Source organism: Mus caroli, unplaced genomic scaffold (assembly GCF_978045245.1).
Source record: "Mus caroli unplaced genomic scaffold, Mus_caroli_1 scaffold_4, whole genome shotgun sequence".
Lineage (NCBI taxonomy): Eukaryota > Metazoa > Chordata > Mammalia > Rodentia > Muridae > Mus > Mus caroli.
In genome coordinates this window covers 116,688,111-116,714,826 of record NW_028227259.1, presented here as the reverse complement: position 1 = coordinate 116,714,826, position 26,716 = coordinate 116,688,111, and the positions used below count along the sequence as shown (strand labels likewise).

General features: G+C 50.3%; 1 protein-coding gene and 1 long non-coding RNA gene across 4 annotated transcripts in view; both read left to right on the top strand.

Moving 5' to 3' along the window:
* Nucleotides 1-892: 892 nt before the first annotated feature.
* On the top strand, nucleotides 893-7,921 carry LOC110293831 (uncharacterized). Its single transcript, XR_002377863.1, has 3 exons — nucleotides 893-979; nucleotides 6,638-6,784; nucleotides 7,774-7,921. It is a non-coding gene; the product is annotated as an uncharacterized LOC110293831 (long non-coding RNA).
* Nucleotides 7,922-14,062: 6,141 nt separating this feature from the next.
* Sez6l (seizure related 6 homolog like) overlaps nucleotides 14,063-26,716 on the top strand; it is a 162,930-nt gene continuing 150,276 nt past the window's right edge. For all 3 annotated transcript variants that reach the window (XM_021162294.3, XM_021162293.2, XM_029477897.2), the window contains exon 1: nucleotides 14,063-14,463. In XM_021162294.3, the coding sequence (XP_021017953.3) occupies nucleotides 14,367-14,463 (97 nt within the window). In that variant the 5' untranslated portion in view covers nucleotides 14,063-14,366. The remainder of the gene's footprint in view (nucleotides 14,464-26,716) is intronic.

Sequence of the window (26,716 nt, the reverse complement as noted above, 5' to 3'; positions counted from 1 at the left end):
CTAGCCGATGCCTCTTCTGGTCATTTGTGAAGCAGAGAACTTTGCTTCTTATTAATGAGGATTCTATTTACACTTTGAACCTCACCTGTAATTACTGGGTGAACTTGGGTCACAGAGTTTATTACCTATTCATAGCCATCGATAGCAGCAGCGCCCTGCAGTGCCCGAGTCCTGGGATCTCTTTGGACATCTTACCTATTCCAACACAGAGAGGCTGTTCTTCCCAAGCAGAGGTCTTGGATCCTGGTCTCCCACTTGGGACTCTTCTTTGAGCCTCAGTTTCCCCACCCATAAAAGAGAGTAAGCTACAGCCATGTGTGCCCAAGAGCTCCTCTGCTTCAGCGAGCATCCCAATAAAAATCACCAGCTCACCGTCAGGGCTAACCCCAGGATCTACAGGATCGATATGCCTCCCAGTACATTCCCTCCAGGAAGGAAGGACATAGCTGGTACCAGTGCCCCTACCCCCTGACCCCCCGACCCCCCGCTGGCTGCCTGTGTAGCTGCTGCATAAACTCCCCACAACCTTAGGTAAAAGCCAGGGCAGCCATGGGCAGCCTGCCCTGTGGTCACCCTCAGGAGCTGCATGGCCCTGTCTTAGTCTCCAGTGTAGGAGATGCAATCTGTCCAGCTTGCTTCCTGTCCCTGGAGAGCCAGCCTGCTTTTGCAAGAAACTGACAATGGGCTTGAAACCTTCACGCCTTCATGTCACACAGCCCAACATGAGTGTGATGAGCTGACACAAAATGCAGGGTTACAGGTGAGTGATAGAGGGCAAGGTGAGGTCACAGAGGTGAAAGTGACCACTCCCTGGGAAGGTGCAGGCCACAAGGAGGGCTTCAGGTGCTGTGTGCACAGACACATGGAAGGCAGCTGTGTAGGTGAACACTGCAGCTCACACCTGCCCTGTGTCCTCCGTGGGTGACATCTGGCTGTCCACACCTGAAGCCCTGATGTCTGAGGGTTCTCCAGATGTCTGGTAAGTTAGCTCATGACGCCCAGCAGTTAGGGATTAGGAACTGAGAGGAGCCGGAACTACACATGAAGATGCCCCGATCTCTCGTCTACTGGGGATGATCTTGAGGCTACTGTATTTCAGGGTTCTGCTTGTGTAGCTCAGGAGTGTGGGGCCCCAGACACTATAAGGGGAATGCTCTATGGCTGCTCTCTCTTCTCAGGCTCACTTCTCCATTTCACCCCTGCATCCCAGTCCTTGCTTAAAGGTCGCCTGCCCAGGACCCCATGAGAGGTTGACTGTGGAATGAGTTTGTGACTGAATGTTAACACACAGAGCCAGGGAGCTGCAACACTGTATGCCAAGATCATAAGGCCCTGTGGGAGTGGTCATACTCCACGGGCAGACAGAGCTCCAAGGGGCACGAGTACCCAGGGACATGAGTACCCAGGGACATGAGTACCAGGATGTGTTTTGAAAATGTCAGTGACAGAAACACCAGGGCAGAGTCCATGGTGAGATACTTGTGATCTGTACAGTGAGCACGTAGTTCACCAGTTTGTATTTGGAAAGTGGGGAGAAGGGAGGGAAAGGAAGGAGAGAGGGGAGGGAGGGAGGAAGGGGAGGAGGGAATGATGGAGGAAGAGGAGGAAGGGAAGAAGGGAGTGAAGGGAAGGAAGAAGGGGAGGAGGGAAAGGAGGGAGGGGAAGGATGGAGGGGAGAAGGGAGAATGGAAGGGAGGGAAAGGAGGGAGGAAGAGGAAGGGAAGGAGGGAGAGGGAGAGATGAGTTACAGCAACTTGAAGACTAGCCTGGAGGTGTTGAGCATCGTGAATATCTTCTGTGACCTCCACGGTCAGAGCTCTGTCAGGCTCAGTTCCAGGCCACTGGGTCCCTCTGCGGAATCCAAAACATCTGCCTCCTTTCATCTCCAACATAGACCAATGCTGTCACCTTGGCCAGAGACACCCAGCTCCCACCATGTGCCTCCTCTGACTTGGACACTTGTTCCTCACCATGCCTGGAGTTTCCCATAGACAAGTTTCCCATATCCACTGGCTAACTCCTGCTCCCAGTTCCCATCACAGCACCTAGCATGTGGTGCTCACTAAACATCTGCCAGGGGCTCAGGGGCACAGAGAGGCCCTCTTGGTCAGCTCTGACATAAGACCCGAGGCTTCTCTGGGAAGACCCAGAGTTCTGGAACTTTCATCCACACTCTACGGCTCCCACCCTTGAAACATCCCAACCAAATAACAAAAACAGCATCTGAAATCTGATAAAAAGCCTTCAGCAAGTCATCCTGGCAGAGCAGCAGCTTCTGTCCCAGTGAGCACAGTCACAGGCAGCTTAATTATCCTAATTAGAAGCCACATTAAAGCACGATTATAACATAAAATTTGAATTAGCCGTATAACACGCCCAAATTTTTCGGTATGCTTATTGATTCTGTTCCTCTGTTAATCAGAAGGCCACAGTAAAGTTAGATATGTCTAGTTCAATTAAAACAAGCCCTAGCCAATGGAACTCATTAGCAGCTGTCCCCTGTCAGGGACAGCGAGGTGGGAAGGTATATTGTCACAGGCAACAGGGCCGGTCGTACTTTCCTGGACCCTGCGAGGGCCAGACTGTGCCAGCCTCCCTCTGGATAACTGTTTTGAAATGCTTTGAAACTGTCAAAGAAGTGCGTAAGGAGAAGTGGTTGGTTCAAAGGGAAACAGGATGCTCCACCAGTGATTGGCAGTACACCACGGCATGGTGGTGTCACTGTGAATCCCAAGAGCCTCATGGGCCTGGCCTCACTGTGGTTCACTATCTCTGTGGCTGAAGAGTTTTATTTGGGGCTGGAGAGATGGATCAAGCCTAGCCTAGTTGGCAAGTTCCAGACTCGTGAGAGACCTTGTTTCAAAATAAGAGTGAACAGTGGCCAGGCAGTGGTGGTGCACGCCTTTAATCCCAGCACTTGGGAGGCAAAGGCAGGCAGATTTCTGAGATTTCTGAGTAGGCCAGCCTGGTCTACAGAGTGAGTTCCAGGACAGCCAGAGCTACACAGAGAAAACCTGTCTCGGAAAACCAAAAAAAAAAAAAAAAAAAAAAGAGTGAACAGTGCCCAGGCACAACACCTTCAGCTCTCCTTAGCCTCCATAGGTACCCACACACATGAACATATTCCTGAGCACACACAGACAGACAGACAGACACACACACACACAAATGATAATAATAACACTACTAATAATAGATACCCACACACGAACGTTTTCATGCCCCCCCCCACATACGGTAATAATAATAACAACACAGTAATCATAATAGTAGTAGTAACATGCACTAATAATAATAGGTACCCACACACATGAACATATTCCTGCATACACACATACAATAATAACACACTAGTAATAATAATAATAGTAATAACACACTAATAATTAGTGAGCCCACACACATGAACATATTCCTACACATACACACATACCCACACACACTAATAATAGTAATAATAACACAAAATAATAGGTACCCACACACATGAACATATTCCTGTACACACAGTAACAACAACAACAATAATAATAATAGTTTTGATTTAGTGTAACAGAACCTCGTCTCCCATAGCTGTGGCAGAGGCCCAGCAGAAACCTTTCCTTCAGCAAAGGGTTCACATGGAACATATGTAAGCCCAGTGCCTGAAAGGCTTGGGACACGGTGCCTCAGGAATTAGGATATTCACATACTCATAATACATTACTTTGAACCCAAGACTAAATCTAACACTTGCTCCTTTTTCATGTACGCTTTTCCTCACGCAGACGACCACAATCGCTCTAGCAAATATTCTCGCTGCGGTGCGTTCTAGCATTTCGACTGTGACCCATCGAGGTCAGATGTGGAATTTTTCCACTTGGGCCTGACTGTTGGTGTTCAACAGAGTTTTGGATCTTGGAGCACTTCAGAGTCTGGCTTTGGAGATGGAGGGTACTCAACCTGTAATGTGTGCCTCCCACTCCCTCCTGCTTGAGAAGTGCTATCATCTTCATCGCTGTCACCGACCCTACATCTTTAACTTCACCTGGAAAAACGGACCCCTACTGTGGTGGCTGCTGTGGCTCTGAAGAACTCCACAGTATCATGGGAACACCAGGATTTGGGATCCCGGAAGCCCCCGCCTTGGGCCACACACATTGGCTTGTAGCTTAGGTTCTCTGATCGCTGCCCACATTTGCAAAACAGACGTGACCTTCAGGTTCTGAGTGTGCGGGAAGATTGGAATTGCACTTGGGATGGGGTTAGGCTCATCATCAAATATCCTGCCCTGTGCCTTGAGAGATGGTGACAGCATGCCTCGAGTTGCTGGTCATCTCAGTGGGCAGTAGCTTGCAGCATTTCCACCACACCGCAGTCCTGATCTTTTTTTCTGGGGACTGTTCCTATCCAGCCTGTGCCCCTGTGCTCTGGTGAGTTTCCCATCCTCCTTTGTGGTGAGAATGAAGTCATGTAACAAGCTTCTGACCAGAAGAGCAAAGCATGGCACCCCACAGGGCCGCTGTGAGTGTGTAGCTTGTTTGTCAATGTGATTGGATCCGGAGAAAACCAATGTGATTGGATCTGGCCTTGGCGGGGCGGAGCCTGAGGGGAAGGGCTTCTGTGAAGATGTTTCCTAGGATTAACTGAGGAGGAACCTCCCCCAGGACCAGGGAAAACTCACTTTGTGCTTGTTCTTCCCTTCTGGCTGTCTCCACCATCAGAACCCAACCTCTTCAGCCTCTGATGTGGACTGAAGACCAACAACCCTCCAGAAAGCTCCCAGCCTGCTGACACCAGGCTAGGGCTCTGAGACCTCCAGGCCCTGGGTACCACTTCCCAGAGAGCCCAACACACAGGCAGTTGTTGGGTTACAGAGCTGTACCATGTAAGTCAATCTGATAAGCCCTTTACGTGTACGGCCATTCTGTCAGTCTGTCCCTCGACTCCTAGTATGAAAGGAAATGAAATATGACCAGGATTGTCACACAGCCACAGCGTGCAGGTGACCTAGGTCCTTGGGTAGCCAAAGGGATACAACTTTGGGGAGCACCAAAACTTTAAAGGCTCCAGTGAGTGGCCACCAAAGCCCTTCTGCATGAAGCCACTAAGTCCTGAAGTCCTTCAGCTACTGCAGCCTTACCTGGTCAGGCTGATCACAGCAACTGGTCTTCATGGTCAAGTCCACAGGTTTGGTTCCTGTCTTGTTCTGAGTGTACTGCTTCTAAACCAGACCTACCAGGACTTCTGGGTCTAGAGATTGGACATGGGACTCACCCTTCCTTACGCAGCCCAAGACTGGCCCCTCACAGTTGAGAGGCCACAGGTGGCCAAAATGAAGGAACACGGAAAGCAGAAGCAACCCACAGAATAGCTATGTGGCTCTCTCATGGAGCAGAGTGCCCACTCAAGTAGACACAGCCAGTGCCACCAGCATCTACTGCTTCCCCTGACCCCCAACCTACACCTGCTTGTACTTTGTGTTCGTGTCTTAGCTTTGTATTAAGAACTACTCCTTGGTGATGTGGGGATCAGCAAGTAAGAATATGAACCAAGTTCAATTCCAGCAACCTACATCAGATGACTCACAACCACCGTAACTCTAGCTCTAGGGGATTCGGTGCCCTCTATTGACCTCTGACTGCACTGTATTCTTGTGCACACACCCTCACACTAAGTAAAGGCATGTACACACACATGCACACACATGTGCATACACATACATGTGCACGCACACACACATACACACACCATTTTAAAAAGAAAAACATAAAACTCCACTCACTGGATGCAAGCTCTGGATTTGTCCACCAATGACTTCATGTCTTAGTCAGGGTTTCTGTTGCTGCAATATGAAACACCATGACCAAAAAGAAGGTTGGGGAGGAAAGGGTTCATTCAGCTTACAGTTCCCCATTAGAGACAAAGTCAGGACAGGAACCAAAGGCAGGAGCTGAGGCATAGGTCATGGAGGAGTGCTGCTTACTGGCTTGCTTCCCCTGCCTTTCTCAGTTTGTTTTCCTATAGAATCCAGGACCACAAGCCCAGGGATGGCTCCACCCACAATGGGCTGAGCCCTCCCACATCAATCACTAATTAAGAAAATGCCTTACAGCTGGATCTCATGGAGGCATTTTCTCAACTGAAGCTCTGCCTCTCTGATGATTCTAGCTTGTGTCAAGTGGACACAAACCAGCAAGTACAGGAATCTTCCTCCTCTGTCCATAAAGTGGGCAGATGGCTCAACTAAGTTGTTGGCAAGTACAGTCATAGACTGAGCTCTCGGTGGCTATTAAGTATGCCATGTCTGTAAAAATGGGGACCTTGGTACACTGTAGTTGGGACCCATAGACTCTGGGTAAATGTAGTTCCAAATGAGGTCCTGGGCATTCATCTGTGGGCTCTAGCTTGGGAAGAGAGCCTCTAGCCCAGTGTCTCAGAGGCCAGAATGCATATTAAGTTCCCAGAGCACGAGAAGGTGACCTTGGCTGGGAGCCAGGCATGGGAAAAGGACTGTCCGAGATTTGTTTCCATCCTGACATTTATTCTGGAAGGATAAGGTACACCCAGATGCCCTCAATCATCTCCCAGAACTTCTCTTTGCTTTTATTTTGTTTTCTAATTTGGTTCAACCAATGTTTGTTGGTTCTCTACATAGTCCATATCCTGAGTTCTACACCCCCATATTCAACCAGCTATGGCTGCAGTCAGCAGCACACCTCGATCACAAACTGGCATCTCCCGTCAGCGCCTGACAAACAACAGGAAATCAGTGCTGGTTCCACGAGGCTCACAGTACCTAGAGGTGAGTCAAAGGATGGGCAGGGGCTGTGACATCTGAACAATTTGGTGTCCCAGGAGGATCCTAAACCTCATCTCCAACTGTGTTAGACTGTGCTGGACACTGAACAAGGCTCCAATCCTGCCCCACTGGAGAACCTTGGGGTTCAGGGTCCCACAAGTACTAAAGTATGTTTGAAGGGTGTCTTAGTCAGGGTTTCTATTCCTGCACAAACATCATGACCAAGAAGCAAGTTGGGGAGGAAAGGGTTTATTCAGCTTACACTTCCATGCTGCTGTTCATCACCAAAGGAAGTCAGGACTGGAACTCAGACAGGTCAGGGAGCAGGAGCTGATGCAGAGGCCATGGAGGGATGTTCTTTACTGGCTTGCCTCCCCTGGCTTGCTCAGCCTACTCCCTTATAGAACCCAAGACTACCAGCCCAGGGATGGTCCCACCCACAAGGGGCCTTTCCCCCTTGATCACTAATTGAGAAAATGCCTTACAGTTGGATCTCATGGAGGCATTTCCTCAACTGAAGCTCCTTTCTCTGTGATAACTCCAGCTGTGTCAAGTTGACACAAAAATAGCCAGTACAAAGGGGCTGTGGATGTCAGAGAAAAGGAAGCTACTAACTGACAGGATGGGCAAGGAGGAGGAGAGCAGATATGGGGGAGGGGAGGGGATGTGTGAGGAAGGAAGCACCCAGAGAGGGCAGCTCCCCCAGAGAGGGGCTCCAGGGAGACAGGTCTGTGGGTAAAGCAGGGAGCCAGAGACACTGACAGCAATGCTAAGGTCTGCAGTCCTGATAGTGTAGGATACTGGGGAGCCATGAAAGCTGTAGGTTAGAGGAGGTTAGGGGCAGCGTTTATCCTACCCATGAGGCATCAGGGCATGGCTGCTATTGAACTGCGGGCTTGGGACACACATAGGAGGGAGAGCCTTTGTTTGACAATCAAAAACTCCCTTTCCCATCCTGAGCAATTTTGCATCCATTTCCTCCCATCGAGCAGAAACCTGAAGTTTTCCAGACCGCCCCGCTGTCATGGCAACAGCAGAAGAAACAAACAAAGCTCACATCAAGCGACTGAACACAAAGCCATACCATTATTTTAATAATCGGCAATGGCCACGCGGGGCTGACAGCAGCAGGCTTTCAGGGCACTGCCGCCAACGTGTCTCTCTCTTGAGATGTCTTGAAGTGCTCACCGACACGTGTGGGCCTTGGCACTCAGATCATGCCTCCAGCTTGGAGTCTCCTCTTGTGTAGACCCTTACTGCCGACAGCGGTCACCAACTAGTGGGCTTGGGAAGCCGGGTGGCCAGATGGTTAGAGGCCCCAGCCTCAGGCCAAGCAGCCCTGAGTGCAAATCCAAGCCCTGCACCTTCCAAGCTGGTGATGGAAGAAATGGCAGTGCTGGTACAATTACATCTCCCTGCTGAACCTCTGTTTACCTGGTGCTACGTGAAGATCTACTTGGGGAGTCATTCAAATTTTAACCAGGCTTTATTGAAAACCTGCTGGAGCTTCGTGTTGCAAAAGGTCCTTTTGTTTGCCGAGCCCAGGTCTGCACAACATCAATAACACACATGTAAGCTCCTAAGTAAACACAGAAGGTGTGGGGACAGTTTCCTAAGCTAAGAAAGATTTCAGAAACCAAGAGAGCTCTCTGGAGTGGAACTAGAGGGAAAGTTCCAACAGGTCTCAGGTCAGAAACTTCAGAAAGAGGCACAGACAGAGCTGAACAAAGAGAAGCGAGGTAGCACAGTCCTCCTCTCCAGCGCTCAGAAATAGGGAGGAAAACTCTGGGTTCAAAGCCAGCCAGGGATAGAGAGTGAGACCCTATCTTAAGTGGTGAGAATGCATCACATGAAGAGGGTTCTGTGGGCTGGGTAGGAGTTTGGCTTAGTATGCAATAGTATGACTTCTTCAGGTGGTGGTGAGGACTCGGTGGACGTCAGATGTTGAACTGCCCACATATGTCAGCTTTCTCTCTCACCAGGGTGGGTCCAGTAGAATCTGGCAGCCCCTGGGTATGAATCTAACAGTGTAGAATCATTGACCTTCAGAACTGGAAGGTGATTTCAAATGGATGCAATCCAAATCAGAGAGGGTGAGGTACATCTAGATTGAGCTCAGGAGCCAGACTTTCAGGGTTCACAATCCCTTAGGCTCTTGAACGTTAGACTATGCCAAGGTCAAAGCCCTCTGAGACAGTGTTGGAAAATGGACCCACATAGACTTAGTAAGCTTGGACATGTGGCTTTTCCTTGTAGGCCTTAGAAGTTCTACAGATGTTCCTGCCCTCTGTCCCTCCTCTCCTGTCCCCCTGGGTACTGAGGCCGGGTTTTGGCTGGGAACAAGGCTAGAATATTGATTATCAGGAGGCTGACCCAGCCTGGCCCCTTCCATATCCCACACTGAAGAGAGTGCTAAGATTTGAGAAGGAGGCAGAGAGCTCTGCTATGTTCCTGGAATTGAACAGAGCAGGCTGTCGGTGTTAATTCTGCAGAAAGCCAGTCACCCAGAAAACGGATCTGACTGGCCGCGCATCTGGAAGGCTTGGGAGCGTTAACTTCTCTGTGCCCTCGGCCTTAGCCAGACCTGTGCCTGGGTCTAGATGCTGACAAATTCACTTTGTGAACCCCACCTGAGCGGCTCTCTGACCATTTGTGTGCCTCACTGCCCAGTGCTCTTCAGAAACTCCAGAAGGGACAGCATTCACACCTGCTGAGAGCCTGCTAAGTCAGGCTGCATGCTCAGCTTCCTGGAGTAACCTGCCTTCCCCTGACAGTGACATTCTGGTCACTGATGATGTCTGAAGATGGAGAAACTGAGGCTCACAGACTGCATCCCAGGATGGAGTTCTGGCTCAAATCTAAGAGTGTCTTGCTCCAAATGAACCCACCGGGCCCAAATGCACAGTCACACGCAGGTCCTCAGCCACACAGGCTTAGGATAAGCACACTCCTGCCGACAAAGGCTGTTTTTAGGGGACTGGAAAATGTGTGTGTTTATGGTTTGCAACATCAGACTACATAAATACAAAGTCATTAATTTTTTTTCTGCCTTTTGAGGCTGGGCACATAACCCTTCATGAGGAGAGTCTCCCCTCTGGGTTTGTAGATCTGGGTGGTTACTCGGATGTTTTTTGTCTGCCATCTTTGAGCTTTCTCCGTGCTCTGGTTGGGCGGCCATTTCCTGTCCTCCCTGGCCTCTGGAGAATGCAGATCAGTCAGCAGGCTGGCTTTGTGTTATGTCAACTTTCAGTCAGAAAGGAAAGGCCCTGTCTTCTAGCACAGGTATTTTTTTTTTTTAAGAGACAGCACATCTCCAAAGGAGCCAAAGGGGGAGGATTGTTCCCTGCAGGTGACATGGGTGTCCTGGTGGGACAGGCTAACTCACTTCACACTTCACTGTGTCCTTGCCGGCTTCCAGTCAGAGTGTAGTGTGGGCCCAGGCTTCCCACTAGGGGCTGCAGAAGCTGTGCTCTGTGATGAAGACCAGCTAAGAAGATTCCGGAAGTTCCATCTTCACTTTAAAGATACAGGGGAGTGTGGGGTGTCCATCTCCTGGGATACCTTCTACCTTCTACCGGCATTTTTAAGTTGAACCCTTCTTGCTAGTGATGTCTTCTTTTATATTGGTTCCTCTCTCTTCAAGACAGCAGATATTTTCTTTTCCAGTGTCCTGTGATAAAGTCTTTAGGTACTCAGATGCTCCTGACAGAGGCACACGATGCTTGGTCTGAACATAACACCTCGTTGGCCTTGTTGAAGGACACACAGTCATTAGTAGGAACATATTCAAATTGCAGACTAACGTTCCAAAGCCCAGACTTCTGGACACTCTGTGAAACTGATTCCCTGGCACAGAGTGTTGGTCAACTGGAAAAGTCATGGACTTTTGGGTTGGCAGACATCACTAGATGACCCTAGAATGCAAGAGATGATATCCACTGTGTTCATGAGTTTGACATCCAAGACCATCCATTGAGCACAAAGAAAATGGGATGTTGAGTAGATAGATAGATGGCCAGATGGACAGAAGGAGAAATGGATAAATAAGGGGACAGATGGAAGAAATGATGGGGCAGAGGGAAGGGAGGGAGGAGAGGCTTGTGGGTAGATTATGATGGTTGGACTGGACAACACGTGACATACCTTCATACTGTGAAGAGAGAAGGTAAATGATAGATGGAAGGTGATACATTGTGAATGGATGGTTAGAAGAGAGGGATGGAGAGATAGACAGCTGGAGACATTGATGAGCGGGAGGAACAAGGAACAGATGGGGGCATGGATGTACAGCTGAGTGTGTGAATTGGTGAGATGAATGGCTAGTGAGTGGGCAGATGGAGGATGGATGGATTTGTGCATGGGTGTGCCAATGGGTGGATGTGTGCATGGGTTGGATAGAATGAGTGAGTGAGTGGATGGTTATGACCAGATGGATGGGTTGGTGGATGAAGGGTGGCTGTATATATATGGATATATGGATGTATGGGTGGATGGATGGATGGATAGATAGATGGGTGGGTAGATGGATGGATGGGTAGACGGATGCATGGATGGATAAATGATGGGTGGGTGGGTGGATGGATGGATGGGTGGGTAGATGGGTGGATACATGGGTGGATGGATGGAAGGATGGATGGATGGATGGGTGGATGGATGGATGGATGGATGGATGGAAGAATTGATGGATGGGTGGATGGGCAGATGAATGTATAGGTGGGTGGATGAATGTATAGGTTGGTGGATGGGTGGATGGATGGATGGTGAATAGATAGAGTGAGAGATCAACTCCAGAGAGGCTGGTGGCTCACAGAAAGACTCTCAGAAAGTCAAAGAAGTGATCAGAAGCTCCAACTTCCTGTCTGCTTGCTGTTGTGACCAAAAGCACCTGGGGTCGACCGTGCATTAGGGTAGGTCCTGGGCACAGTTGGTAACAACTGCTCAGACTGAGGCCAATCCCCAGACTAAGCTTTGACTTGACCTACCCCTGAGGTCCTCTCCCTTACCTTGTAAGCAGGCACAGTGCATCCTGTCACTCCTTAAGGACACTGTTGCTCATTTTCAGTCACTCCACATGTCGGGCATTAACTTTATTCCTACCCCTCTGGAAGAGTAAACTAGAACCCAGAGAACACAAGCCACTTATTCTTGGCCTTCTGCAAAGACAGAGGTGAGGCTAGGTTCCAGCCTTTGACTGCAGTGGCTGATATTTAACTGCACAACACAAAGGTGGTCACTCCCACAGCAGCATGTAAAGAGAACAGACCCACAGGCTCACCCCAACTTCAGGAACAGAACCTGAGCTTCTTTATTCAACTCACAGTGGACACAGGGAGTCCACTCTGACCTCAAGCCAAGACCAAGTATAATCTGGCAGTAGACAGAGCACAAACCTGGGCAGAACCAGACTGTGCATGGTGTTGAACATGTCGCATTGCCTCCCCACACCTCAGTTTGCTCTTCTTTAAAATGGGTCTGGTAATAGGGAAGATCTTCCCCCAACCATGTACTTTTGTTCCAGCTCTGACCCCAGCTGGCTCTTTCTGGTGACTCATCTGCCCGATGCTCTCAACACCTACCCTTACTAATCTATGACTGCAGTGATGGACTTCCAGCAGTGTGCTGGAAGTGGGGAGGCCGCCAACAGCCAGGAGGAGCCACCAAGTCTCACCCCAAGGTAGCCATCTTGGTTGAGGGGAAGGATCATGTTTGGGGACGGGAGTTTGATTTTCAACTCAGGCCTGGTCTTGAATTCATCCATCCTATCACTTCCTGGCTGAGTGGCTTTGGTGAGGTTGACACTCTGAGGGCATCCAGGGGAGATATCGATCACTTCTATCACTGCCGATCATTATGACATTGAAAGAGAGACCACACCAGAGTCCGGTGAGCCATGGGTGCTTACAAGCCTTCCTACCCTTGTCTCCAAGGAGGAAGCCCGCACTTGTGTCTCCCCTCCTTGTTTCTGTATTCCTGCTTTATGCTTCTATTCTTCAGGGGTTACTGGACTGCCTGCTGCTAGCCCCCTAGAGGAGGAACCAGGTCTTCTGCATGTCCTTCTCAAATCCCCACTTCCTGAGACCCCATATGAACTGGGGATCTCTCCATCACCTGACAATCTGAGCTTCAAGCAAAGAGCATCCCAAGAGTGAATGAGTGAGAGGGGCATTTGGAACCAGGAGCAGAATAGTCCTCCTTCGCTGCTCTCCTCCCACCTCCAATGTTCCCCTCCCCCAAGTTGTTTTCAGAGATTCCCAGTCTCTCCACTCTGCTAAAGACATCCCCCCCCCCCAATTGCTACAACCTTCTTTCCATCTGCTCCCTGCTTGAGCAGAGTGGCAAGGTGGGGTGGGGGAGGGAAGGGCTTCTAACTTGGGGTGAGGGGCCTGGGAAGCCAGCTGGGCCTGTGAGACTCAGCAGAACAAGGAGAGCTGTCTCCCTTGGTGTGAGGTATCTTCCAGTTGGCCCTTGGCCAATGCCTGGCTATAAGTGGCTTCTTGTCTTCCTCACCCACTGCGCCCCATCTCCTCTGTTTGTGGAAGAAAGACACGCTGCTAGAGAATCTCAACTGGACAGAGGGGGCCAGAGGATGGGCTTGGACCCAAAGCTTCCACTGGCGGGGGAGGGAAACGGGGCTTCAGCTCTGGAAGCCTGGCGGATCTGCAGAGCGCTGTTGAGAGTGCTAATGTAGCTGAAATCATAACATGGACCCAGGAGTCTGTGGCTGGGCGTTTCCAGGGTGAAGAACCACTTGGTATCAGACAGAGGATCCTGTGGTCCTGTGCATTGGTCCAACAATGTCCCTGGATGTAGTCGGTGTGGCTTCCTAGGTCACTGGGACTCTCTGTGGAAGCACCAATGCATTTGGTAGCTAGGGGAGGGAAAGGGAGCGGAGGGAAGGGTGGATGCGGGAGGGGCCCTCAGGGGCCAGAGAGGGCTGTACAGTGGGGATACAGGCCAGGCTGTTCGCCGACTGGGTTCACAAGGACACATCGGGCGCTCTTCCGCCTCGTCTGACCGTCATCCCAGCATCCGCAAAGAGAGTAGGGACCCTGAGCCCACCCGGGACCGGGCGATATCACTAACTTCTCAGGGCCTGAGGGCCAGGCTGCCCCCGGAACGGCCCTCGGCCGCCTCCTCGCGCTCACTTCCCTCGCTCGCTCGCTGGTTCGCTCACTCTCTCTCTCTCTCTCCTGCTCCCTCTCTCGCTCGGGCACCAGCCCCCGCCCTCCGCTCGCTCGCCGCCCGCGGCTCCTCCTCACTCGTCCGTCGCCCGCGCCCGGTGCAGCTCGGCCAGAGCCACGGCGAGCTGCGCGTCCGCCAGGAGCCGCTGCCCTGATCCTACTGCCCAGATCCCTCTGCCTGGATCCCTTTGCCTGAACCCCGCTGCACCAATCCCTCTGTCTGTCTGGACCTCGGTCTAGGATCCGGCTGCTTGGAGCCTTCTGTCCATCTCTCTCTCTCTCCCTGGATAGCACTGCCTGATTCCGACTGCTCGAATCCTTCTGCCTAGACTCCGCTGCACGGATCCCTCTGCCTGGACCGACCACACGGATCTCTCTGCGCCGACCCCAGCTCCGTAGCTACGATGCCCGTGGCACGGCCACAAGCCGCGGGACCCGACAGGATCTCACTGCTCCTTGTCGCCTTCCTTCTGGGGAGCCCCGCGGCAGCTCAGGCGGAAGGTAAGCACCCCGAGGGTCCCGGCCCAAAGAGGGTAAAGTTGTTGCGGCTGACCCGAGCGGTCGGGGGTCTCGACTGGTCTGGGAACACACGCGCCACCCGCGGGATCGCCCGGATTCCGGGCTGGGCACCTCGTCCCTGCCGGAGCGCGGAGGCGGGGACGCATCTGAAGGACTCCCGCCTTAGGCTGCGGGTCCTTCGTCGGTCTCTGGGCTCCCTTTTGCAGTCTGGAGAAGCTTCCGGGAGAAGCTCTTGGGAGTGGGGTCCTCTCCAAACCTTCAGATTCTGGAAGCTCTCTGCAACTGCACCCGGGGCTGGCTGCCAGGTTATTCTGCCAGGCTCTGTGGAAGAGGATAGGTATAGGAAGCGGACAGCTGACTGCGTGTCTCCAGAACCAGACTCCCTCCCATCCCACCATCCCACGCTGTCTCGGACTATCCGGAGGGGCTGTCTCCTGGATAGGTCCCAGCCAGGTGTCAGGAAATTGGACTTGGGTGTGGCTTCTTCGGATGGAGGGGAGCTCAAGGCTCCCAGAACTTGGTGAGAAGAGAGATATTAGAACCCCAGGGGCTTGGCCCCCTTTATCCCTCTATAGCCTCATCGATATTAGGAATGAAGAGAGGGTGCTGGTGAAACCCACGTGCTTGCTGCTTAGGAAGGGAAGGGGGTCTGAATTTGTGGAGATTGTCGAGATTGTCGGTTCCTTCACCTGTCTGGAGTCACACCTTTGCTCCACCCTGCTAGGGTCCCAGGAAGTTACAGTGAGATGCTGAGGTGAAGAGAAGAGGGAGGCAAATAACTCACCCAAAGCTGACCCCACCCCCCGCCACCAGAGCTATGGGGGTGAGCTAAAGACACCAGGAGAGCCCACGATGTCAGCTATTGGGGTTGGATCACTTAACCTCTCATTCTCTTGGCAAGGTGGGACTCTTGTTTCCTCCTGTGGTAACTTACAAAACAAAGCTTGGAGCCTGCCTGAGCTGACCACAGCATGGAGCGCTTACCCCACTCCCCAGCACCCCCGTCCATCTGGAGTTCTGTATAATTGAGGTTTTCTTGATCTGGAGTTCTGAGGACAGAGAAGCATTGCCGCTTCGCCGCGGGGAATTCTGGGCCCCTGAGTTCAGCACCAGAGGCCCCGGACAGCTCTCAGCTCCAGGCCCTAGCTCTGGGTCCCATCTCTTCATCTCTTCATTATGGCCTGGAGTGCCCTCAGCATACATCAGACATTATATCCCCAATCTGTTGGGCCCAGAAATGGGAGCGATGGGCATGACTTGCCTCCTCTATTTGACCAAACATGTCATTGAGAACACCCCCTCCCCTTGTGAGACAGTGGTATTTCCAATTTACACCAGGTCTGGGCAGTTTCCCTAGGAAAGATGGGAAAAGAGATTTGGTTTAAATCAATGGTCTCGTCTCTACCCAGCGTGCCTTTTCTTAATTAGCTGTCTCTTTCCAACAATAACGTGGTGGCCTTGAACTGAATCCAGATTGCCCTGCCCCAGCTCTTAAATCTGTGTGTGTGTGTGTGTGTGTGTGTGTGTGTGTGTGTGTATGTGCCACTCCACAAGCAGAACTCAAAGATGCCCAGAGGCTCACCATCTTTTCTAAAGTGGACCTACCTCTGAGTTTGACATTCTCTAAGGCACCACCCATGGCATGGGGGTGGGGGTCTTAATGGCATTTAGGGAAATGTCACCCAAGATCAGGATCCTTTATCCTGATTCCTCAGTGTGTGCCAGAGTGTAGGAGGGACGGCAGGATGTGTGCATTTGTGATGTCAATTTTTAGACATTTTATATTTTGCAACTGCTCCACACCACACGGCTAGTGAGCATATATTTTTAATTAACTTCAGGTCACTGCCAAATTAAAGTCCACTGATACACTTCATCCAAAGGCTCGTTACTAACCATGGGGTTCTGACTGAGTCATAAGAAGGGAGCCAGGGTGGCCCATGGGCACTGCCAGTTCTCATGGTCCATTTGGAAACAATTGATCTTCCGCAATAAATTCTATTTTTAACCTGCAGCTCTTATCCACAAACCAGAGAGGAGAGGCATCAGAGGAGCCCAGTGTTGCAGACTTGTCTTCCTGCGTGCAGTGTGAGGGGTGGGAACTTGTTGCAGGGTGTGCATTCTTTGGGCCGTTTTGATGAGAATAAAGTGTAGCTTGTCTTTTTTTAAGAGGACCCCTATTGCCTAAGTCGTGCACGGGAGAGCAATGCACGCACATGCCGAGACTGCAAAGCCTGACGTTCCTTTTCTTTTCCCCTTGGATTAACAAAGCAAATCCAGTATCGCTTAGGAAGACTCTAATTTGTTGCCTCCCCTAGCTCTGACATGTGGTGAGATGTATCGTTGTTACGTCGGCCGTAAGTGTGCTTTCCTATGTGCCCGTTCTGTTTCAAGGAGTTTTGGCTGCCCCCACCAGGGACTACCCGAGCCAAACTTGAAAGATTCTTCTTTTATTCACACAGTTCTTCTGGGCATTAGGAAACCATATCGACTTCCTTTCTTTCTTCCTTCAAGGCATAAAAAAGGATGCTTCCGGAACAATTTGGTTTGTGACTTTTGGTGAGGAGTCCGTTCCTGCAAGCCATTCAAAGGAGCGCAGTGCACAAGGCTCTCCTGTGTGCCGGTTGATGGCTGCGTGGCAGGCCCATACTGCATACCTCCACGAGGGGCGCTCAAAGCTGCAGCTGGTGACTGAGGGCAGGAAGGAGGCAGACACATGTATGTCCTGTTGAAAGCTAGGATGGTTCTCTGGTCCTTATGTCACAGGGAGAGATTACTGTTGGCTTTTGGCACACAGTGAAAAGGGGGGACACAGAGATGAGAAGTTTGCAGAGAATGCTCACTCACAAGGTGTCATTACAACTCAGACCCTCATCTAGCCCTTTTCTGCCAGTGTTTGGACTCCCTTATAGTGGCCATTGGGAAATGAGGGCGGCAGCAAGGCTGCTCTGGTGAGTGGTCGGATTCAATATGAGAAGGAAATTAGCAAGGTTCAGGAAAAGGGTTTGGAAATCAGAGTTGCCTCAACCCAAAAGCTCAGTCCGTTCATTGGTTAGGTGCACTTAACCTTCAAAGAGACCATCTTGTCTGGTACTCCATTCTGCCATCTGTAGGACGTAAATAGAATGGGGGAGGGGAGCTGATGGGACCAACCTAGAAGGGTGGTTATAGGATTCTGTAACTCCAGTAAAGAGAAACCAGCATATGTTCGCACACATGCAATGGTTTCCTGTTCCCCTAAGAACAAACTTCCTCTGTGAACAGGTACCAAGAAAGTAGCCTCCCAAAGTTGAGCAAAGCAGATGTCCACATAAATACTGAGCTAATTTAGGCCAAAGTTGGGGAAGAGGGCCAGCAGGCAGCCCTACTTACCTGCCCACCACCATGTAGAGAGGGAGATCTCCATATCACAGGGGGTTGGCAGATTTCCTTCCCAGACCCCCCATGCCGCATGGCTTTGAACCCACCAGCAGGAATCAGAGTTCACAGTTAATGGCAACGAAAGATGGCAGATTGGAAAGATGACATGAGAGAGCCTCCCTGTGCGCTGAGTTCTGGTATGACTGGCTCTGTTCAAGCCACTGTGACAAATGAATGAATGAATGAATGAATGAATGAATGAATGAATAAATCTCTCATGGCTGGTAGTGCAAGTTCATAAAGTCAGCAGAGTTTGTCTGGTAGGAACTGTCTTCCTAGTTTGCAAATGTCCACTCTCTTATGTGGCTGCAAAAGATAGTGGGGTCTCCTCCCCCACTTTCCAAGGGCTGCTATCTCATTTTGGGGCTCAGCCCCCTCAGGCATTGCTGTAACTCAGTTGCCTCTGATTGGTAATTTGGGTTTTTGATGTACGGCTGGTGAGGGATATGAGCAATGCTGGGGACCCAATGTTCCTCTGCTAGGCACCACTTCCGGCACCCCAGCAAGAGAGCCACAGGGTCTTGGCCATCATCTGTGTGCTTTAATGGAGGGATGGACCATGATGGAATCTCGCAGGTGGCTGTGCATGACTTTCACCAGGCCTGATGGGTGAAGTCTTGCTGAGCAGGGCTGGCCCTGAAGGAATACAGCAGGTGCCAGGAAGAGAATTCTACATGAGGCAGGGAAACCCTAAAGCAGGCTTTGCTCTTGGAATTAAAAAGAGGGGAACAGGAGCCACCAGAAGGAAGAGGAAGAGAGGCTCACCTGCTGGACCTCATCTCAAAGATATAGATTGTGTGATGGTGTGAATATGCTTGGTCCAGGGTGTGGCAATATTAGGAGGTGTGGCCTTACTAGAGTGGGAGTGGCCCTGGAGTGGATGTGGCCTTGTTGGAGAAGTTGTGGTCTTGTTGGAGGAGGTGTGGTCTTGTTGGAGGAAGTGTGGCTCTATTGGAGTAGGTGTATCACTATGGGCGTGGGCTTTAAGATCCTCCTCCTAGCTGCCTGGAAGTCAGTCTTCTGCTAGCAACCTTCAGATAAAGATGTAGAACTCTCAGCTTCTCCTGAGCCATGCCTGCCTGGATGCTGCCATACTCCCACCTTGATGATAATGGACTAAACCTCTGAGTCTGTAAGCCAGCCCCAGTTAAATGTTGTCCTTTAAGAGTTGCCTGGGTCATGGTGTCTGCTCACAGCAGTAAAACCCTAACCAAGACTAGACAGTTGTCCTCCCTGTGTCCTGGATCTCAGGAGTTGCCTAGATGAACAGGAGTGAAGAATCAGCTGACTGAATCATTCACTGCCCTTCATTATAGATGGAGAGTAGCCTTTTCATAAAGGACTGCTCAGTCCCCATGCAGCTTCTCACTGGTTTGTACATGTAAGCATCTCCAAGAGGGCCATGTCAGTGACACAGAACAAACATTCTGGCTTTGTGGCGGGCTTGAAGCACAGGCACGGGGCTCCTCTGCAGACCCCTTGTGGACTCAGTGAGCTGGAACAGACTGTGTCCACAATGAAAACGCCAATTATGGAGTGTTGGTTTTGTTTCAAATCTTGTGCTGAGTGGTGTGTGAAGATCGTGTAGAGAATCCTCAGTGCAAACCCACCAGGCCGAAGACCATGTTATTCCTGCTGTGCAGATGAGGGAAACTGAGGCTCAGAGTGAACAGGCAAAGGGTATAACAAATGGGTCACAGGATGTATTGATCCCAGGTCTCCTGGACTCTGCTCTCCTAACAGGAAGGGTAGGTGTCCCATTTAGGAATCTCATCTTGGGAGGCAAGAAATAAGTATGTCAGTGAATTCTGCTGGGATGTCCATTTCGTTAAAAACCAGTGCCTTGGCTGATTGTGGTGGCAGACCCACCATCCCAGCACTCGGGGAGCTGAGCTGAGGACTGCTGTTTCCAGACATGTGTGTGTGTGTGTATGTGTGTGTGTCAGAGAGAGAGAGAGAGAGAGAGAGAGAGAGAGAGAGAGAGATCTTGTGTGTGTGCTATCTTGAGTGTGTGTGTGTTATCTTGAGTGTGTGTTAGGCTGTGCGCGTGTTCACACAGAAACTGACTGAGATTACTCATTAGTTGAAGAGAAACCAGAATACTGGACCCAAGTCCAGCCACTTCCTATCCACAAGCCAGAATCTTTCCATCCGCTGGTGAATTACAGCAAACACTTCCAGATTCACGAGGCTGCCCTCACAGGACTGGAAAAAGGCAAATCGAGAGCTTGGCACTTGCCAAGCAGTCGAGCCTCAGGAAGATGGGGACGCTCTGGAAGCTAAAGACCCCAAACACTCCAACTTCTTTCCCCTCTCATGAAGGGAGGTGGATATGAGGCAGTTTGAAGGTACTGTATGCCTTCTCTACACTCCCCCACCTGATCCCTGACTGATTCTGTCAGGTGTCATCCCTACCTGGCTTTTACAGAAGGGAGAACTGAGTCTCAGAAATGCCCCAGGGCGCTTACTCAGGATCTGCGATGGCTGGTTTTATGTCTACCTGAAACAAGTTAGAGTTACTTGGAAAGAGGAAACATCACTTGAGAAAATGCCTCCATCAGATTGGCATGCGGTCAAGCCTGTGGTGCATTTCCTTGGATGGTGATTGACTTGGGAGCATTGTCACCCTTAGGCTGGTGGTCCTCGGTATATATGAAAGCATGCTGACTGAGCAAGCTCTGAGGAGTAAGCCAATGTGTAGCACCCCTCCATGGCCTCTTTATCATCTCCTGCCTCCAGGTTCCCACCCTGCTTGAGGAAGTCCTGTCCTGACTTCCTTCAGTGATAAACTGTGATGTGGAAGTGTAAGCCAAACAAACCCTTTCCTCCCCAAGTTGGTTTTGGTCATGATATTTTATCACAGTAATAGAAACCCTAGACAGGGTCTCATGGGCAATGTATGACAGAGTCAGAATTCAAACCCAGGCTCTTTGGATCCCAAAGCCTAGCTTTGTTCGAGATGGTGAGGCAGCCTGAAGAACAAGCCCCTCTGTCAGGACTCCACGCTGGGACATGTCTTCTCATTCAGATGAGATGTCAGGTGTCCTGAGTCAGATTACCCTGCAACAAAGTGGTCACCTCAACTTTACTCAGACCTACAAAATGGCTCCTATGTGAAGCCTATGTCTCCACAGCCCTGACCATCACCCACAGCAACCCACCATGGCTCAACTGAGGTTATAGATAAAATTTGCAGTAAGTCAACCTGGAGCTGTTTGCTGCAGCTCTCTGAGCCTTGGAGATTCTTGGTGGTCAACTTAGTGTGGATGTGTCCAGCATGTTGCAAGCAATTCAGCCCAGGAAAATAGATTCTATTGCTGCTACAATGTTTCCCCTGGCTAACTCCTATTCATCAGTCAGCACCCGGTTCCTGTAGTTTCTTTTTCTATGAAGCTACCTGTTGCTTCTCTTCTCCAGTTCCAGCCTCATCATCCCTCTTCATCCCTCTTCATCCTTCTTCATCCGGCTTCATCCCTCAGGGATGGGTAATTCACACACCATCCATTCACATGCCTCCCTTTCCTAGCTGGTGTCCTCTTCCAGAGGCTCGACTGGATGTTGTGCATCTGAACACCTACCCTCAGCTGGGTCTGCTGTGGTGAAAGTACACAGACCATTTGTCAGAGATGTTAAATTACTTTCATCTTTGTGGTAAAATGGGGTTGAACCTCCCAGGTCTGTTTGGTCTCAGGCGGCCTCATCTTAAAAGGCAGCAATACCACGGCCCTCCCTCCTCCCTTGTAGGATGGCTTCAAGGAAAATCAATGAGGTAATGAATGTGAAATGGCTGAAGACATCTACAATGAAAAGATGAACAGAGGGAGATCAAACATGAAGGAGGAGAAAAGTACACCTTGTAACAAGAGAAGACTCTACTTTGAGCAATGTTGTACAATGATGGGTGCTCTGGCGGGCCTCTGGAAGCCATCCTCCTTTCCAGAGAAAGTGCTGGATACAGTTGTCCTTGTAGTCAAGGCCACTGACAAATAGAAACTCTGTGAATGCCCTACAGGTGGCCTTGGAATCTGTTGTCTCTTGGGTCTCAGGCAGCTCCAACATCAACACATTGCCTTGCTAAATGCTGGGAGAACACAGCAACATTAATAAACGCCAGACTTCGGAGTCAGCAGCCTAGCTTTTGAATGTGCTGCTAGGTCCATCCTTACAGGAGTATCTTTGGATCCTGAGCTGGCGTGAACCTTGCCTAGGGTGGCAGTCTCTGTTTTGTCCCATCCCAGGGATGATGTGCTGGGTGGATGGGGTTCCACCAGCCTTCCCAGGGTCTACCATGCTGGACAGCATGGAGTAAGCACCAGTCTCTATCATCCCAGAAAGCCATGGACTGTTCTGGACCATCAATAACTCAACCATGGATCCTCAATCTTTTCCTAGTTCCCAACTCAAGTTTTAAAGATGAATGTGGTTAATCCTGTACTGCTCTTTGTGGCAGGCAATTGGTTGGCTTGCTTAACCCAGCAGGGTCACACAGAGCAATGGCCACTAGAGGCATCACTCATGAGCTCTGCCGCCTTGGTTTCACCCTCTTGGGCTAAGATGTGGCCCTTGCCAGCACATACATGTTCAACAAGCTTGGGGAGGGGGCCACACAAACAACAGTAGCCAAAAAGCTAGGGGTCCCACAGTCATGATATGTCTTCCTCTCTCTAGATGATCCTCAAGGGCAAAGGCTGATTCTTATCATTTCTGTCAGTGGGTGCAGAAACTGGATAGATGATGGATGGAAGGATAATGGATGGATGGATGATGGATGAAAGGATAATGGATGGATGGATGATGGATGAAAGGATAATGGATGGATGGATGGATGGATGGATGGATGGATAACGGATGATGGATGGATGGGTGGATGGGTGGGTGGATGGATAATGGATGATGGATAGATATGTAGATGGGTGGATGAGTGGGTGGGTGGATGATGGATGGATAGATGGATAGGTGGATGGATGGGTGGGTGGATGGGTGGTGGATAGATAGATGGGTGGATGGATGGATGGATGGATTAGTGGATGGGTGGATGGATGGATAGATGGGTGGATGGATGGATGGATGGATGGGTGGGTGGGTGGGTGGATGATGATGGATGAATGATGGATGATGGATGGATAAATGGATAGGTGCATGGATAGATGGGTGGATGAGTGGATGGATGGATGGATGGATGGATGGATGGATTAATGGATGAGTGGATGGATACCCCTCTGGACTATGCAGAGACTGAGGGAAGCATGTAGAATCTCTTTTAATGGCTGAAAATAGAGGCTGGAGGACAGTGAGTGACCTCCTCCTGCTCACAGCAGCAGCAGAGGCAGATCCAGCACCCAGGTCAGAGGTCAGTCAGTGCTTGCTTCACACTCATGCCCCACCCACACTCCCACACAAGGAGAGCTCTGGGGATGTGGTCAGTGGACCTGAGCCTTCCTGAAGGCTCCTGAGGGTTTCATTTGTAAAGCATAGCTAGCCAGCAGCCATGCTCCCAGGCCAACATGCCCCTAGACACAGTGCATACCCCTCCCCATTCCTCGCTCCTGCCTCCGAGTAGGTCCTGAGCTGGGTCTCTCTGTCTCCTCTCTTTTACTGAGCTTGATTTTCAGAGTGGGTTAAGTTCAAATGAGTTCATATTCTGTATGTCCAATGACACCATCATTTGCATCAAATGCAAATTCTCATCTCAAGTCCAGGATGTGGAGAATGTATATTTTTTCTGCAAATGGTTTTGTCTTGTGTCCAAATACTTTAGGTCTTGGCTGAAGACTGAGAGCCGTCCATCAATCCATCCATCCATCCATCCATCCATCCATCCATCCATCCATCATTCCATCCACCCATCCACCCATCATCCAGTCTCTACATGGTCCAGAGGGAATACACAGAGTCACCTCCCTGCATAACCCCAGGAGGAGCCTTCACACTGTACAAGACACAGACAGATCGCTATACAGCTCCTGCAGCTGTATGTGGCAGCCCCGGTTGTAGAAGTGCACACACCCTACATTAATCTTCAAAAAGAGGGCACAGGGTGCCCCTCTCATTCCCAGAAGATTTCTGAACAGCCCTCCACTTTCTGCACCCCCTTTAAAGCAGGTTTAGCAAGTTGTAAAGCTAATTTGGGGCCAACTGCCTTGGAAATTAATGCAAAATATGTGGAATCAAGCCTCATTTTCCAAGGCTTCAGGAGGGGAAATTTGCCTAATTTATGGCATAAATAAAAATAATGTACCAAGGCTAATTTGCATACTTTTACTTCAATTGGGGTTAAAAACAAAGTTTTTTTTTAATTTTGTCTTCACTATTTCTTTTGTTCTTGTACTTTTATCTTGTTTTTAAGGAGCGCCTGTGATCTCTCTTATTAATCCAAATGTCAAAGTCATGAGCACATAAGCAGGTCGCTATTATTCTCTGAGCGTAGGCCTCCTCAACTATGATGTGAACATTACAATGGTTTACAAGGCATGGTTACAAGGAGGACTTACAAGCTGAAGAACTCAGAGCACAAGCGTGTACTCACATACAACAGGACCCTGTGACAGGTGTGGATGGCAGCTGTATTACCATCATCAGTGGTAATTACACATGTGACAGGTGTAGAAGACAGATATATCACCATTGTCAGTGGTAACTACACCTGTGACAGGTGTGCAGGACAGGTATATCACCACCATCAGCAGTAGCCACACCTCTTTAGATCCTGTGGCTTCCTTCTCAGCTGGGGTTACCAGAACGCACAGGTCATGCCTTGATTTGAAGTGGGTTGACTGGGTGCCAGGCATCCAAACTCGCAAGCACTTCACTCCCTGAGCTGCCATTCTGTATTCTGTAGAAGTGGTTCTTATATACACACACACACACACACACACACACACACACACACACACACACACAGAGAGAGAGAGAGAGAGAGAGAGAGAGAGAGAGAGAGAGAAAGAGACAGAGAGACAGAGACAGAGACAGACTGACAGAGACAAAAATAGACAGAGACAGAGAGAGACAGAGACAGCGAGACAAAGAGATACAGAGACTGACAGAGAGACAGAGACAGACAGAGACAGAGAGAGACAGACTGACAGAGACAAACAGAGACAGACACACAGAGACAGAGATAGAGACAGAAACATTGGCAGAGAGACAGAGAGAGAGAGAGAACTGGTGTCCTCCTCACAAACTCAGGGCATCAGCAGGTCTCCCTTGGGTGTTACTCACCTTTGTAGAAAGAGCATGTATGAGGGAGGTAATTGTGACCTTCCTGCCCACCTCATGGCTTTCGAGCTGGGGGCTCAGCTGGCTGCCACTGTGTGTGGATGAAAGCTTAGCCTTCCCCGGCCTCTCAGAGACAGCAGCAGCCTCTCAGCGTCTAAAATCATTGAAGGGTAGGATCCGCACTTTTATGATCCCCAGTAGATAAAACATTTTGTGAGGTGCTGGAGAGTGGCGTGGCTTTACGACTTCACGTCTGTGCTCTCCTTCCCAATTTAGGACATTTTACTATCTCCTTTAATAAAACAGAAGCCCGGAGCGAAAAGGCTCAAAACCAGCTGAGAGCATCCCTCACTCTCTTGAGATCAGCTCATCCCAGCCACAGGCCTTGAGACCTCCCTAAGCCCGGGCATCCCTGTGCATGAGGAAGCTGTGGGAGCAGCCAGAGGGTCAAGAAGCCTGGGTCTTCTCTCAGCCACTCCTCTCCCTGAGTTCTAAATCAAGTAGCCCGAGAACGCCACAGAGGAGAGACTTGTAGAATGTACCAGAATCCCTAAGGCTGGTTCATAGACAGGCTCATGTTTAATTCATAGTGACATCAGGAATCCGTTCACTCTTGAAGACCTGCTGTCTGTCTGAGACAGTCTATCCATGCTTAGTGCTTAGTAGGTGTGTGAGGCTCGGCAATATACGAACAAGGAGTTTAACTTGTACCTGAGACTCTCATGCATTCCCCCTGCCCCCTGGCCCGATCCCTTGTGAACCAATGATTGCAAGGTTAAAGGCTGCTCTCTCCCAGCACCGGGGTCCATGAACTTCAGGGCTACTGTCCACAGCAGAACAAGCTCAGGCTTGCCCTCTTCCCATCCTTATAAGCCACTACCTAGGTAATGCTCTTTAATGAGCCAAATAAAGGTGTCATTTCCAGAGAGCCTGCAACACCCATCCCAGAATTCACAGAGGCAGGAGAAGAGCCTGCCCTCTATGCACCTGACTCCAGTGGTCACAGGAATGTACTCCCATTTCATTGTACGCCAAGCGTGGGAAAACACACCCCGGTGCCCTGTGGAGGGGTCCAGAGGTGCAGCCAAGCACATCTCGTAAAGTATTAACGTGGGCAATCGGTTAATGAGATTTGTTCCCAAACAAATTAATGATCTCAGGTCCTGCGGAGGTTTATCTAAGTGGCAATAAGAAGAGCCGTTCCCGATGCATGGTGGAGGGCCCCGTTTTTCATGGGCAAAGCTGCAGAGCCTGCGCTGTGGAAAAACGAGTCCATTTTTCAGATGAGGAGACTGAGGGTCAGGGGGCTCCACCCTTTGCTGGTGTCTCACAGTGTGACCTCATGTGAGACATTCATTTATACCTCCGATTCTTACACGCTGGTGGCCTGCTGTTCACAGTGATCTGTAACCAGTGTTCGGGGATCTTTTTTTTGTGTGATGGGAGTAGGATATAGAATCCCCCTACAGATTCCTGGAACACCCGTCTCAAATCCTACCTCCCACCTCGAATCCTACCTCCACTGCCTCCTTCCTCCCACTGCTCACCCTGTCCTCATTGCACCTGAGAGGCATCCAGTCTCCTCATTCACTGTGTTCCA